The sequence below is a fragment of the Phoca vitulina genome, unplaced genomic scaffold, assembly GCF_004348235.1.
Source record: "Phoca vitulina isolate PV1807 unplaced genomic scaffold, GSC_HSeal_1.0 scaffold2, whole genome shotgun sequence".
Classification (NCBI taxonomy): Eukaryota; Metazoa; Chordata; class Mammalia; order Carnivora; family Phocidae; genus Phoca; species Phoca vitulina.
The window spans coordinates 99,941,844-99,957,601 of NW_022589705.1; the positions used below are offsets into that span (position 1 = coordinate 99,941,844).

The window sequence follows — 15,758 nt, forward strand, 5'->3', positions numbered from 1 at the left end:
GGTGGAGGGGGGATGGTGGGGGGGATGGGTGGAAGGGGATGGGTGGAGGGAAGGACGGGGTGGAGGGGGGATGGGTGGAGGGGGATGGGGTGGAAAGGGGATGGGTGGAGGGGGGATGGGGTGGAGGGGGATGGGGTGGAGGGGGATGGGGTGGAGGGGGGATGGTGGGGGGGATGGGTGGAAGGGGATGGGTGGAGGGAAGGACGGGGTGGAGGGGGGATGGGTGGAGGGGGATGGGGTGGAAAGGGGATGGGTGGAGGGGGGATGGGGTGGAGGGGGATGGGGTGGAGGGGGATGGGGTGGAGGGGGGATGGTGGGGGGGATGGGTGGAAGGGGATGGGTGGAGGGAAGGACGGGGTGGAGGGGGGATGGGTGGAGGGGGATGGGGTGGAAAGGGGATGGGTGGAGGGGGGATGGGGTGGAGGGGGATGGGGTGGAGGGGGATGGGGTGGAGGGGGGATGGTGGGGGGGATGGGTGGAAGGGGATGGGTGGAAGGAAGGATGGGGTGGAGAGGGGATGGGTGGAGGGGAGATGGGGTGGAAGGAGGATGAGGAGGAAGGGGGATAGGGTGGAAGGGGGATGGGGTGGAAGGGGATGGGGTGGAGGGGGGATGGGGTGGAGGGGGGATGGGTAGGAAGACAGGGAATGGGGGAGGCATGCCGACCTGCTGGCATGAGCTGTCCATGCAGAGGGAGGTAGGGCTAAGGCGGTGAGGGGATGTTGCTGACCAGAGAGAAGTGGGAGGGGCCCGAGGGAGGCCAAGGCGGGGTAGAGGGCCAGTAGGACTCCTGTTTACAGGCTCCTTCAGCCTGCAGAGGTGGGTCATCCAGATGAGGGAGGCAGGGCCGGGGCCAGGTAGATGAAGAAACAGCTAAGTGACCTTCCTAAGGTCACACCAAGGGAAGCAGCAGAACGCAAGGTGGAACTGGACGGCATGTGAGGCAGAGCCCCCCTCGCTACCGCACAGGGCAGGCAGAGAAAGCGGCTATTCAGAACCAGCCCTGCTCTGGTCCGAACAAAGGATGCCTTCACACCATGTGTCTGGGCAGCCAGCACGTGCCAGTCACCAGGCAGCCTGCCCCGCACGCCTGTCCCTGGGCCCCGCTGAGGCTGGACGGCGCTCTGTGCCCCATTCCTAAGAGTCAGCTGTGTGTCCCCAGACCACTCGGAGCAGCAAACCCTCCCCCCTTCCCAAAATGCCGGTCCAGAAGAAAGCAGCTCCGAGTCACTCATTTGTTCTTTACACGATGAATCTTTTTGATGACATAATTCACATATTGCTCCGATATCTTGCTTTATTCCTTGGGTAACACAACACCAAAATTTTCTGGACGGTGGGATAAGACCCAAATAAGTACAGCAAAAACGAGGGCATCGTTGCAATCCCCGCAAGCAGAGGCTTCACCTGAGGTGCATTCGCCACGAGAGCCCCTGGCATCTCAGGCCCCCGTCCAAGGGGCTGACGGTCCAGCTCTCTCGGTGCGGAGGGCCCCTTCCCAGCTGTCCACTCAGTTACCCGTGACCAAGCCTTACCCTGTGAGCCCTGATGCTCCAAACCCACGTTTATCTCCCGCTCCTTACGCACTGCTCTGTGCTGACAAGCCAACAAGAAGAAAGCTCTCAGGGCCTACTGCACAACCACAAGTGCGGCTAACCCTCTGAACCGTATGCTGGAACGGTTACGACGTACCCGTCGGAGTGACCAGAATCCAGAACGGTGGCAACACCAAACCTGGGAACGCTCAGTCACTGCTGGTGGACCGCAACATGGCGCAGCCGCTCCGGGGAACGTCCAGCGGTTTCTTACAGAACTGAACAGACTCTTCCCGTATGATCCAGCACCCTGACTACGCTCCTCAGCATTTACCCGAAGGAACTGACAACTTCTGTCCACACCGAACCCTGCACACAGATGTTGAGAGCAGCTTCACTGACACCTGCCAGAACTGGGAGGCAACCAAGATACCTTCCAGCAGGTGACAGATAAACAACGGCAGTCCATCCAGACAGTGGGTATCATTGAGCGTTACAGAGAGGTGAGCTCGCAAGCCACGAAAAGACAGAGGAGACTTGAGTGCCTATCACCAAGGGAGAGAGGCTGTATGATTCCAGCTACACGACGTTCTGGAAAAGGCAAAACTATGGAGACAGTAAAAAGATGCGGGGATTCCAGGGGCTGGGAGAGGAGGATGAACAGGTGGAGCAGGGCGGTGAAGCCACGAGGATGGATACGTGTCATCACACACGTGTCTGGACCCACACACTGCACAACACCGAGAGTGACCCCAAAGTCAGCTGCAGGTTCTGGGGGATGACGACGCGTCCCTGCAGGCCTGTCGACCGTCGCAAATGCACCCTCTGTGGGGTGCAGATAACGGGGCAGGCTGTGCGCCAACAGGGGCTGGGAATATAGGGGAAATCTCTGCACCCTCCTCTCAACTTTGCCGTGAACCTACGTAGCTCTAAAACAATAAAGACTAAATCAAAAGAATCGTTTAAAAAAGGTTAAGTGGTAAATTCTATATTATGTGATTTCTTTTAAAGCCACAATTACCGAAGAAGATGCGTGAGGAGGGTGACTGGATGTGGGGCATCGCACATGCTGGGGGCTCGCTGTCCGCCAAGACGCCTTGCACGACCAACAACTGCCTCCCAGTTTTGAGCAGAAGTAGTTATTCTGAATACAAATTATAATTAATAATAATAGGGGACGCCTGGGTGGCTCAGTCGTTAAGCGTTGGCTCAGGTCATGATCCCGGGTCCTGGGATTGAGTCCCGAGTCGGGTTCCCTGTTCAGCGGAGAGTCTGCTTCTCCCTCTCTCCCTCTGTGCTCTCTCTCTCTCACTCGCTCTCTCTCAAATAAATAAAATCTTTTAACAAATGATAGTTAATAATAATAAAGAACTACGTGCCTCAGAACACATAAGAATCCCTGTATTGGTGGGCACTTCTGCGTGGCGAGCTGTGTTTTGTGCATTTCCACAAAAATACGAAACCGGGTCCTACATTTCACACATCTCTAAAACATTACAACATGAATGCCGAGAACATAAAACTCATAGAATGCGTCCCGCCAGGGAGGGCTCTGCACAAAGCAATGCAGCATTGTCATCCCAAAGAGCATTTCAGACTAATCACGCCACAAGAAAACTTGGAATGTCCTAAAGTCTTACCGATCTCACATAAGAGCAACTGAGATTCTCCCCAAATTTCAAAACAATCCCAAAAATTTATGTGACGTTACAGTAATAATTCTGAGGCTGAAAATAAAGGATTTTAAAGTGGCCGGAAAGTAAAATTTTGTCAACAGTGGCATGGGAATACTGAGGTCATCAACACTGGGTTTCCCTACAGAAAACACTGCAAACCTGCCACTTGAGGACGCCGCCTGGGTTCACAGTTCGAAAATCCGGGTGAGGAAGTACAGAATCACGCCATGCAGATGTTTACCGAGGAGTGTAATTCATGCTATTTTTCTGGATTTTGCGATGCTTGAAGTGTTCATTGGTATTTAAAAATTCATCACTTCTTTTGATCTCTATTCTCATCCTAAATACATACACGTATTCCTACTATTAGAATGTGGACGGGTGCAGGACGTCCAGAGGAGCGTACACACGCGGAGACCGTCTATGCAGCAAGAGTCGCTAACACACACGTGTTCCTGTGTTGACGAGAAGACGTGCAGGTCGGTGAAATGAGCAAATGGGATGGAGCCATCCCTCTGTGTGGTTTTTATGTCTGAAGTCAGGTTAATGTGTCACACAGCCCATAAGTAAGACCAGCTAGGACGGGGGAAACACCCTAAAACTACGGAAACAGAAGCAGGCTAGGCTGACACCACCACCATTCATCTGACAACACATGAATTCAAGGTGACCCCCAAAAACACGCACAAAAAGTCCACAGACCAGTGAGCCCAGAAACCCCAGCCCCACCTCGGTTCTGGACCCCAGCTCTGGACCCATCACGTCCGCCTCTGCTGGGCCCACGTGGGAGCCAGCCGGGGCTGCGCGGGGGGCTCTGTGGTCCTGGGGGGTCGTGTGGGGGGTGGCTCTGTGGTCTGGGTGGAGGGCGGCTGGGGCCGCTCCCTGAGGAACGGGCTGGCTCCAGGCTGGCCCCCAGTATGCATGGGGATCCCAGAGGCGACTGGGCGGGGAAGTGTCGAAAGGCTTTCAAAACCGCTGGGAAGTGTCAGAGCTCACGGAGCTCACACCTCGGCGGTCAGATGCGGGAGGCTTTGAGCCTCAACATCCATCACGGCACAAGTGTTTTTTAAGACAACAGAAGTTCTAGAAAATCTTCCAGTCCGTACTGGTATTGCAAGGGTATTTGTAAACAGGCTGGGAAGAAGGGACACGCTTTCCTACGGCATAACGCCAACCGATGCTGGGGAAGGGTCCCTGAACACCCTGGCATGGCGGCAGGAACGCCCGAGTCTGGCAAAGCCGCTGGGGAATGCCGAAACCACCGGCAAGACCTCCGTGCTTGAAACAAAATCACCGGGGCCATCGGCTTGCAGCAGGTATCTTCAGATAAAAAGAATTTTCAAAAAACTACAATAAACAAACGCATGGTTTGGTAAAGGGGGAGGCTGCAGGCACTGTGGCAAAGAATGTGGGTTTGGGCCCTCCCGCTGGTGGGCTAGGGGGCCACAGGGAAGACCCAAGAGGGCCAGCCCTCGGGGCCCCGGTTCTGAAGGTCTGGGAACACATCTGCACCCAATTCCAACTACCCGGGCTTCTGTGGGTGTGTCACCGGCTTCGGCTGGGCCCCAGCTGTTGGCTAACTGTGCCATGTACCCCCAAAATCATGGGGGTCGTGAGAACACAGGACGACCCGTGTCCTTGTCTTTCCCTTAAGTATGCATGCCAAAATACCGAAAATACCACTGATTAATTTTTGTTAGAACAAAATACCATCCAAGGAAGTGCCATTTAATGACACAAAACTAAGGGCTGGCTGCTGGGACCCACAGCAGACCCCAGCCTGCCTCTGCCCACTCCCTCAGGACCCTCGTGCCACTCCCGCGGGTCTGTTCCTGCCCTCCTGCCACACGGCTCCCCACGGCACTGCTGTGCCCACCTGAGCTGGGTGGGACACCCAGGAGAACCTCTGTACATGCGACAACCCCCCATCCCTTGCCCAGGGACAGAGCCGTCCCCCCCACCGTCCCGCCCCACCCATGCAGTCACAGGGTAGGGTGCGGAGAGTCAGTCACAGGCTCAGGTCAGTCACTGTGGGGTGCCAAGGGCACACCTGCGAAGCCCGCACGTCCAGCACCCGGCCCCACATCTCACCTCCCCTGGGTAACGGTGACGTGTGGCCAAGCAGACCCAACTCTGGTTGACCTGAGTGGCGGGACACCCAGAGACACTGGATCCTGACCGTCCTCAGCACCCTCCTCCCCCATCCACGCCCCCAGCATAGACCACGGGCTACAGGCCACGTACAGCCAGCCACGTGTGTCCTGCCCTGCAAGGGGGCAGAGGGAGCTGGCTGAGCCCGGGAAGCCTGGGGACCCCGGGGTCCTGGGAACCCCCATGGGAGAGCCCTGCTTGCAAGCTATCCCCACAGTAGGACATTCTCTGCCTCCTTCACTCTCTCCACACAGTGGAGGGGGCTTCCCTGCACACCTTCGGGAGATTAGCATAACTCAGTGACATTTTCCAGATGACCAGCGTGCGACATCACAAAAGCATGTGTGGGTCACGAACTTACTCAAACGTAAGAGATCGCAGGATTTGAACCTAAGATACGGTTTCAGATTCTACGTGGCAACAAACATATCAAAAACAACCACTTGCTGAGTTTTAGAGAAATACAAAAGAAGAATACACACGTGTATCTGAAAAGGCTATTCAAACACTCCAAGCTTTTCGAAATGCTACAGTTTCCTCGTACGCTTAAACCGCACACGCCGGGGGCGCCTGGGTGGCTCAGTCGTTAAGCGTCTGCCTTCGGCTCAGGTCATGATCTCAGGGTCCTGGGATCGAGCCTCACATCGGGCTCCCCGCTCGGCGGGAAGCCTGCTTCTCCCTCTCCCACTCCCCCTGCTTGTGTTCCCTCTCTCGCTGTGTCTCTCTCTGTCAGGGAAATAAATAAAATCTTTAAAAAAAAAAAAAAAAAAACCGCACACGCCGGGCTGATGCAGAAGCCCGCAGGGGGTCCGGCCATCTGCCCTGCCAGACACCCCTGGGGTTCCCAGCAACACGGCCACCCTCACACGCGGTTATTTTTTTTTTTTTTGGAGCGGAGTCATTTTTCATTAAAATTAAATCTTTCATTAACATTACTTATATTAACATTTAACAGGCTTAAAATGCTTGAATGAATTAGTATTTCCCATTTTAAGTTTCAAATACAGCCCACGCTCGATGAAAACCACATATCCGAAAGGTCTTTGAGGTCCCAGTAATTTTCGTGAGCGTACGGAGGATCATGCGGCGGCTGGCTGGAGGGCCGGAGGCTGGAACGGGACTGGAGGGGCTAGAGCTCTGTGCTGGAGACGGGCCCCGAGCAGCCCGGTCTGCACCACGGACGCAGCGGCCAACCTCGTCGCTGCACCTTCTCCCTAATGCCTGTCCCTCCAGGGGCCTGCCGCGGGGTCCCGGCCAAGACCCAGATGCAGTGACGCGGGAAGAAGGTACAACCAGTGTGACAGCCTTAAATGACCTTCATATGCAGACCTAGTAAGATGCAAGAAGAGGAAAGTACGAGGGGACGGCTGGGGGGGCGTCCCAGCTGCAGCACGCTGGCCCCCCACCTGCCGCCCTCAGGGCCTGCTGCCCCAGAAGCTGCTCGTTTCTCGGCTCCCCTGCTCACCATGAACCCTTATGGGCGCCGTGCTGAAGGGGGACAGCCCAGAGCCAATCCAGAAGCTGTCCTTTTCAGAGCTGCCGTGACCCACCGAACGGGACCCGGTCTCCACGTCACCTTCCCAACCTCCTTCTCTGACTGCGGAAGCCCCTCTCCGGGGACCCCTGCAGGGCCATGTCCAGCTCTCCAGAGCAAGTGTGCGTCTCTCACCTGGGCTGCCCTCTGTGACGTCGTGACGACCGCATGCCACCAGCGGAGGTGGGAGTTTCTACACCAGGGAAACCAGGTCTGCCTCGCTCTCTCCCCAGAGAGAACATTTCCAGCACACCGCCGCTTGTATCCCAGGATTAATCAATCTCATATTCACGAAATGATCAGTCGTGTCTCCACACAGATCCGTTTTCCTTACAGGCCCAGGTAAGCGCAGCATACCAGATCCGCTCCCCTTCGTTTAAGGCAGACGGTCAGACGGACGCTTGAAAGATGCAAGTGACCAGTCCTCCTGGATGGCCACTCGGGCAGCCCCCAGCCTCCCCACCCTGCACACGTGTGCCTCACGACGCGCAGCACGGGGTCCCTCTCCCCAGACACGGCCCCAGAGCAGGAACCAGGCAGCCAGGACAGACTGAGTGGTGGGAGCCATCGCCAGGCTCGCAGAAGTAAATGGAACCTCCTCCAGCAGTCCTGTGCCTGTGTCCACCCGGACAGCAGTGTGAAAAGATGCTTGGGCACCTTCCTGCTACAACTACGCAGCGTCCAACTGGGAAATTCAGTTAGAACCAGGACAGCCTCGATCAAGCCTGTTTTATGTCACCGTTTCACAGAATTAGGAAATGCAAGAGAAGCGAACAGGGTTACAGAGCAGAAGACTGCCCCGTTTGGAAGTGGCGTTGTGACGGGACTGAGCTTCCGTGAAGGCTCATCAGGGCACGCCTTTGTCACCGCTCCCCAGACTAAGCATCCCACAGAGCTCCAGGGGTGACGCGAAGTGAGGGAGAGCCTGTGTCCAGGGCTGGGCAGGTCCACGCCCTGCTCCTCCTCCTGCCTGGCTGGAAGGGGGGCCAGAGATCGCCCACCTTGCCTTCCCCACGGGGGCTCCAGGCCCACCCTCCCAGCCCCTCCCCTCCTGCCAGGTCTGGCCGTCACCACTCCTGGGGCCAACTTGCAGTGGCCAAAGCTGCAGTAACGTGAGCAACCCAAGTAGGAGGTTGACATCCATGAGTCCACACAAGTAAAGGTTGGGGGTGAAGAGTCAAAGCTCCTGTGCAGACCTCCAGACGCCCCTTCAAAGAGGGGGAGCGTGCCTCCCTCCCCTCAGTGTGGGCTGTGGGGACACCCTTCCGAAGGGGGCAGCGGTGTCCGTGGCAGACATGCCCGAGCAGGGTGACCAAGATCACGCCACAGTAACAGGCCATGTTGGGAGCAAGGACCAGTGATTCGATGCAATGAGAGAACACTATACCTCCAGGGCCTCCTCCCCGAAACCCACACCCCAGTCTAACCATGAGAAAAACATCAGAGCAACTCAAATTGAGGGGCATTCTACAAAACACCTGACCAGCACTCCTCAAAACCATCATGGTCATCCCAAAACAGGAAAGTCCAAAACTGTCACAGCCTTGAGGGGCCCAAGGGGAGGTGACAACTGAATGTCTGTCATGTGGGGTCCTGGGACAGAAAGAGGACGTCGGGGAAAACTAAGGAAACCTGAATAAAGTGTGGACTTCACCTAATGGTAACGACATACTGATACTGGTTAGTTTGCCGTAACTGACTACACACTAACACGGGCGCTAATAATGGGGAGACTGGTATTCTGTACTATCTTCTCAATTTCTCTGAAAACCCAAAACTGTTCTACAAAATAAAGTCTATTTACACACACACACACACACACCCTCCTGTGCGGCCGAAGCACCGGTGGGTCCACCCCGCTCCATCTTCTCAAACCCACTCGGGGAAAGGGGCTTAAGAGCCAGTCCTGCACGAGTCCACTGGCCATCAAAGGAAAGTGAGTCACAGCCCCTTCCTTTAAGGCTCTGCCCTCGTCCTCTGGTCCCATGGTGACTCAGGGCCCTCTGGACATGCTGATTCACAACATCCACGCACGCCCACATCCACCTGTGAAGACCTTTCTTAGCGCCACTTCTCCTGAGTAATTTAGCCTCAGGAAGGTATAATCTAGATGGTGTCCAGATAAACACAGCAGCAGGAACACAATTATTTACCCACACTCCCTCCCAAGACCAAAGCCAGAGGGAGAAAAACACAAATAAAAAGAGAAGCGCAGGAGGGGGCAGCTCCACGTTGGAACCTGGAAAGCAGGTGGCCCAGGGGTCAGCAGGGGACTGGGCAGAACTGAACCCTAAAAGGCCCATGAGTCGGAGGCTCCATGCACCAGTTAGTGGGGTGCTCACAGTGTGGGTTCCCAACCTCTAAAGAGGGAGGCCCCGTCCTCACCCAGTGCAGCCGGTGGAGTGCGGGCTCAGCCTGGGGGATGGTGGCAGTCCCCTTACCCAGGGGTGAGACACCCCAGCCCCTCCCCAGGCAGGATGCTGCCCTGGCCATCATACTGCAATGTCCACCAGCTCTACGGCGCCCCACGTGTCAACACAGGCAGATGACCAGAGGTCACCCAGGGGCTGCAGAAATCCTCCCAGGCCAAAACAAACTGAGAAAAAGAACTTCAGTGGAAACAGAGTTGTGTCAAGGGCTAAAGGAAACACCAAGAAAGAAGACTTTACCACTCACTCGACAGCACTACCTCATCACCTCGCCTTTTTTTTGCCGCTCCAAGCTCAGACGGTGCTGCACTAAGTCAGTCCTCACGGTGATGGGGAGCCACGCCCACGGTCACCACCCCACTTACCACTGTCTGAACCACAGGGTGGACAGGGCTGTGGCCGAGGTCACGTGGCTGGCAAATAGCAGAGTGGGGACCTTGCAGTGTCGCAAAGAACGTGAACTAGGGCCCCACCTGTGGGGAATGAGCCCCAGCTCCACAGTGCATGGCTGTGATTTGGGAAAATCGCCTGACCTCTCTGTGCCTCAGGTGTCATTTTCACCATAGGATGGAGACAACAACAGCAAATCCCTCATTGGGCATTGTGTGGGCGACACCAGCTCGCACGTGGGGAGCCTTGAACCGTCAAGTGCTCGAGAACTCACACAATTACCTTATATCATGGGGCCTCTTGCCATAATTAATAACCTCAAAGAAACGGTGTGATCTCCCACCTCGGAAACAAGAGCAAGTCACTATTTTAAAAAGGAACCTTCAGGGCACAAGAAAGAGCTCTCCGAATAAAGGACAACAAACTTAACAGACAGTTTAGACACTGAAAATGGAAAGTATCTCCTAGAAAATAAAACAAACAGAAGTGGAAAACAGACAAGAAAGTTAGAGGGCCGGTCTGGGAGTGCCAACAAATGACCCATGGTAGCTCTAGAAAAAGACAATAGTAGGGGAGGAGATCATCAAAGAAATAAACGAAAGCATCCCATGCCTGAATGCCTTCAGTTCCCACACTGTAACTTCCCAACACAAGAGACAAGAAAGGCCACATCAAGGCACAGCATAATGAAACTTGAAAACAATAAAGACAAAAAAAAAAAAAAAGATCCTGAACACTTTCTGGAGAAAATAAGACACACACAAAAGTAAAAATGGCCCGACTTCTCAATCAGACTGGAGGCTGGCAGACACCAGTATGATCCTTTTAAAACGCTTGGGGAAAACTGTTTCCAGGACAGATTCTATACCTAGCTAAACTACCATGAAACGTCCAGCTAGAGTAAAGCACTTTCACACTAGATCTCAAACAATCTACCTTCGGGGCCCCCTTTCTTGGAAGGTCTGGGAGGATGTCTGAACCAGAGATTAAGCCAAGAAAGGGGGTGGGGGATCCAGGGATGGAGGAAGCAGGCAGAGAAGAGGGGCATGGGGATCCCCAGCATGATGGCAAAGGGGGGGCCCAGGACACACTGTGCGGAGACCCTGGGGCACCAGGAGGGATGTGGCCCAGGCATCAAGGGAGGGCTGCCCTCCTGGAAAAATGATGGGCAAATTTGAGACAAGACTTCCAGAAAACACCAAGGGGGGGGGAAGGCAAGGCAATTATTATCCCCAAGAAAAACTGAAAGTTGTACGAGAAAAAAAATGTAACACTAGTGGCTTATGAATACCTTTGCAAAGCACCATAACGTAAACACTGGGTGATTAAACAATAAATGGTGACCTAACCTATTTTGGGGAAAGAGGAAGAGAGAGATGACCCATTCTAGAGACACAGGGGAACAGGTAATGTCCCAAACAGAAAAGTCTAGAAAAATCTAAAAGCAGCATAAATGTGTTATTTAGCAATCTGGAAATAAATGCCAAGAAGAACCCGCTCGGACCGACTGAAAGTGAGCCCCTCCAGGAGGTGGGAGGGAGGGGCAGGGACACCTGTTCTCTCTTTTTAAACCATGTAGGACTATTCAATACCTTAAGATAGAAATACGTCAAACTCAAAATCAAATTCAATATATGAAAATAACATACAACGCAAACTTTATACACATGCATTTAGCAGTAACAACATGGTTTCCTGACCAAGACAAGGCACGCCCAGCCTCTGTGCTCAACATGACTTTGTTCAGTTCCTTCCACAATCTGAGTAAACAGAGGCACGGCACGGGGGTGTCTGGGGCTGAGAGAACAGGCCGTTCAAGCGGGCACTGACCCCCCCGCTTTCCACGCACACGTGGAGAGGCTCCATCTTGTCACAAATCAAACCTTTTTAAATTTCCCATAGAAGCTTAAAAAGAGAAGCAAACTTACACACACACACACACACACAAACCCAGACACATTCAAACCACCAAACTGAGCAATAAAACATTAACTCGGGGTCCCCTCCATCCATGGACACTGGGGGTACAATGCCCTGTTCACGCAGTAAGCACGCATGCACCAACGTGAAGCTGGGTCAGCCCGCACAGCTATCTGAGTACACTCACAGCACCTCTGAAATAACCTCTGGAAGAGGTTGTTAGTTCTCAACATGGCACTCCTGCCTTGCCTGATTTTGAACCTTGTAGGGGAAACGGCAGACCATCCCGCAGTCGCCCAGCATGGAGGGGAATCGGCTGGGTCAGCCTGGAGGCCTCAGAGACAGAAAAGGAAAAGACGCCGGTCGCAGAGGAGGTGCCCTATTCTACGTCTCCAGGAGAATCCTAAAAATAAGCTGCTATTGCAAATACACCTGTGGGGGTTTCACGGTGCTGTCTTCTGTGTCCTAACTTCATTACCAAAAGCCATCTGAACATTGGACGAGCAATCGGTTCAGATGGCTTACTTTGGAAAAAGCGTTTCTGTCCCTCCCATACCACACTTACAGAGGGCCTGCTTGGCTCCAGGCCCCTGGGCCGGGAGCCGGGGCCCTACAAGGGCACACAAGGCCCAGCTAACTCTTATGGAGTAGTGGTTGCGGGGGCAGTGGCCCTAAGTGCCATTTACCCGGCAAGAGCAAAGGAAACAGCACAAGCAAAGGCCCAGTGGCAGCAGGGATTAGGCAAGACAGGCCAGACCCACCCAGACCCCAGACCCTAAACTCCTCTTTCACCACGAGCAAGGAGGGGGAGGCACAGAAGGTTACATTCTCTGAATGTAAACACCAAAGACACACCAAACCTGGAGTGGGGTTTACCCTCAGTGGGCCTGGCCCTGGAGAGCAGGCTTCAGGGCTGCCCCCCTCACCCACGCACAGCCTCCGGCTCAATGCATCCCCGAAACGGCTCCCGGTCAGTAACGGGAACAGCTGCTGCCTCGTCTTTGGATCCTCAGAAGTTAGGAGCCTGACCCCAGGCACCTGCTGACCTGAGCTTCGACCCAATGGCTGGACCTCCACGGGCTCGGCTCTGTGCCATCCGGGTGGTCAGAAATGCCCAGCAGACGAGACGTAGCCCTCGCCACTCCCCAAACACCAGAGGGAACGAGACAGAAGTGGGGGGGGGCGGCTTCTGGAGCCAGGAGTCTCCACCAGAACACAGACGACCCCGTGTCCCCACCATGTTGACACCGACGGACGGGGCCGAGGGTGGCGTCCACGGGCAGATGGAGCCGTCCGAGGCTCTCGGCTGCTCTGCGTGACTGACTCGGGGGGTGACGTCTGGAAGGTTAGCAGGACCTCAGAGTGGGGCAAACAGCACATACAACTCCTTACATAACCGTCAGCGGCCCTGAACTTTGTAGGCACCTTGCTGGCGGCTGGCGCGCTGAGACGGGAGGAACAGGAGGCTCCAGGAGGGTCTGAGCGGGACACAGACACGGTGACACATGCCACAGCCCCCCTGACAGCAACACACCGTGGGGCTTCTCGGGGGCTGCGCTCCCCCAACCTGGCCCCACTCGTGGCTCTAAACCCTGCCGAGGCCCCGAGGCCCCGGAGCCACCTGCTCCGGCCCGCGCTCGGGGTCCCCCCAGCAGCGCAGCAGCTTAGTGAGGGTTCACATCGGCCGCGTACTAGCAGCGCGTGACCACACGGAAGGAAAGAGGCCAAGATGTCCCAGACATCCCAAGAAACTATGACACAGCTAATTTCTCCTCACTGGCAAGCACACACGTGAGCCGACACCGCTGCTCCCTCTTCTCTCCCACGCACCCATCAACACACCCTGAATCTCATAATTCAAGGATCCAAAACTAATGAGTTACCCCTGCGACCCGGGCCGGCGGCAGAGCGGCCGACGGTCCCTCCTGCTCCTGGGGGAGGGGCGGCCTCGCTCAGAGGCCTCCCCGGCACCCCAGCACCGTTCACACAAGGGGCCATCCGCCCCAGCGGCCCGTCCACCCAGGCCATCAGCTCCCCGCCGGCCCGAGGAGGGGGTTTGCCTGCTGTGGTGGTTTTTACAAAAACACCTTGCAAAATGGACGTCAGAAAACACCCACATGCCCACATCCCCACCAGCCACCCAGCAGCCCCCGGGCGCAGCTGGGTCTACCTCCGACCATCTCAGAACGGAAAACCGGACGCCAGCACCACGCTCATCGCCGACACCCGAGGACCCCGGTGCAGTGAGCTGGGCACGTCAACACCAGCCGTGCCACCCAGACTCCGCCACGACGCTGTCGTCAACGCCAACACGGGGCCAGGACTGGCAGGGGCACACAGAGTGGGAGCAGCCCTGCGGAGCTCGGTGCAGGGAGCAGGTGCCGGGGCTCCGGCCTCCAGCATCGCGGCCCCGCAGCCCCCCGGCTGGCAGCAGCGCAGACTGAGAGCGAGCGGGGCTCACGCTGGCCACGGCGGAGCGCACATCCACCCCGTAGCAGCACGCGCCACAGCCACGCTGCCCTCAGCCAGAGCCCCCGCGCCACGAGACCGCTCCTCCCGGGGCTGCCCGGCCGCGCTGACAGGCCTGGCTTCCCGGGGACACGTTTCCTTCCGGCACCCCCTGCATCGGCCGCACCGCTCGCAGGGCGTGCTCCTCCGGGGCCTGTTTTGCTAAAAATCTGTCACCTCAGAAACAAGAGCCTCTCACCGCTCTGCACCCCCCCCCCCCCCCCCCAGCCCCCCCGCCCCCCCCCCCCCCCCCCCCCCCCCCCCCCCCGCGGCTCGGAGCCCTGCGGCCGCATCCCTGCCCCAGGCTGGCGGCACCGGTGCCCGTGCCTGGAACATCTGTGCGGCGCCGAGGCTGCGGGCCAGGCCGCTGCCCCCGACCCAGCCTCCGTGCACTCGGCCTGCACCGCGGGCAGAAAGGCACGGGCGACGTGCATTACTCACCGGGCTTTCTTCTCCCGCCTGCTCCGCACAGGGTTCTTTATGCTCTACGGAGCGGTGGGCGTGAAGGGAGGCATCTTCCTTCCCTTTAGTGCGCCGACGCTGCCCTCCACTCCCCGCGGACCCACAATGGGCAGGGTGCGCGCACAGGCGAGGAGCAGATATTTAAAGGAAGGCTGGCCGGCCCGTCCCCCGCCTCTCACATCCCTGCCTCCTCATGTCTCCAGGCCGGGTGGTACCCGGCTCCCCTGGGAAGCTGGAGCCGGCAGCTGAGGCACCAACTAAAACACGGCCTGGATACCAAGGAGCTGACGTCACACGAAAACAAGCATCTCTGCATTAGGACGGTCCTGAAAGAGAACGCGGGGCAGCGGCCCAAAGGAGGGTGGCTCAGCCCGAGAGCCTCTCGAATGCTGTGTCTGTGGGAACAGAGCCCAGCCGGCCGGGCCCCCCGGATCAGGCCCCCGGGTGGAGTGCGGGGAAGCACGGCCACCTGAGTGCGAGTGACCTCCGGCCCGCGTCCACAGAGGCCGGGAAGGCGCCCACACAAATGCTCACGGGCTCCGAGGCCTGGGTGCTGTGGCCTGGGAGGGGAGGGAGGACAGAGGCCATGGATCCGGCCATTGTGGCTAGATGGGAGCCCAACCCCAATTCCCTCCAATTCCAAAAAACACCCAGGAAAAAGATAGAGCAGCCTAGGTCAGGGCGCTCGTCCAGCCTCCCTGGAGTTGCCAGACCAGCACTGACCCTGTGGGGTCCAAGGGGCTTGGAGGTCAGGCCAAACCCCCCCCCCCCCCGCCCCAGCAAACACACAGTGTGGTCAGCACACCGCAGGCCCAGGAGACGCGCGCTTCTGGCTCGAACCACCCCCGCCCATCCCTGATCTGCAGGCGCCAGGCTCCCAGATCTGTGCTCACTCCTGTGCATGGCACAGACTCGGGCCAAAGCTCTGGGTTCGAACTCCAGCTCCTTCAGCTGTTCGAGGTGGGGCCTGAAGTCCCTTCGGAGCTCCAGTCACCCGGTGGCCGACCAGTCGTGCACGGGCACTTCATCCACTGTGTGCCTCCTGAACACAACACTTAGAGGCTCCGCTCGAGGCCGAGGGCCCCGAGTCTCTGCCACCGGAAGCGAGGGCTGGTGAACAGCAGGTGCTCAGAGCAACACGCTAAGGACGGCTT

General features: G+C 56.9%; 1 protein-coding gene across 2 annotated transcripts in view; it reads right to left on the bottom strand.

The window, feature by feature from the left end:
• The window catches only part of PRKCZ (protein kinase C zeta), an 87,567-nt gene extending 72,679 nt beyond the window's left edge, over positions 1-14,888 (bottom strand). The window contains exon 1 of one of the 2 annotated variants that reach the window (XM_032395352.1): positions 14,584-14,888. Coding sequence is in view for 1 of the 2 variants with exons in the window: in XM_032395344.1 (XP_032251235.1) it covers positions 13,805-13,814 (10 nt within the window). In the remaining variant the exon portion in view is untranslated. Of the gene's footprint in view, positions 1-13,804; positions 14,235-14,583 lie in introns of those variants that run through there. The other variant, XM_032395344.1, reaches the window with a different exon arrangement.
• Between the last annotated feature and the right edge of the window lie 870 nt (positions 14,889-15,758).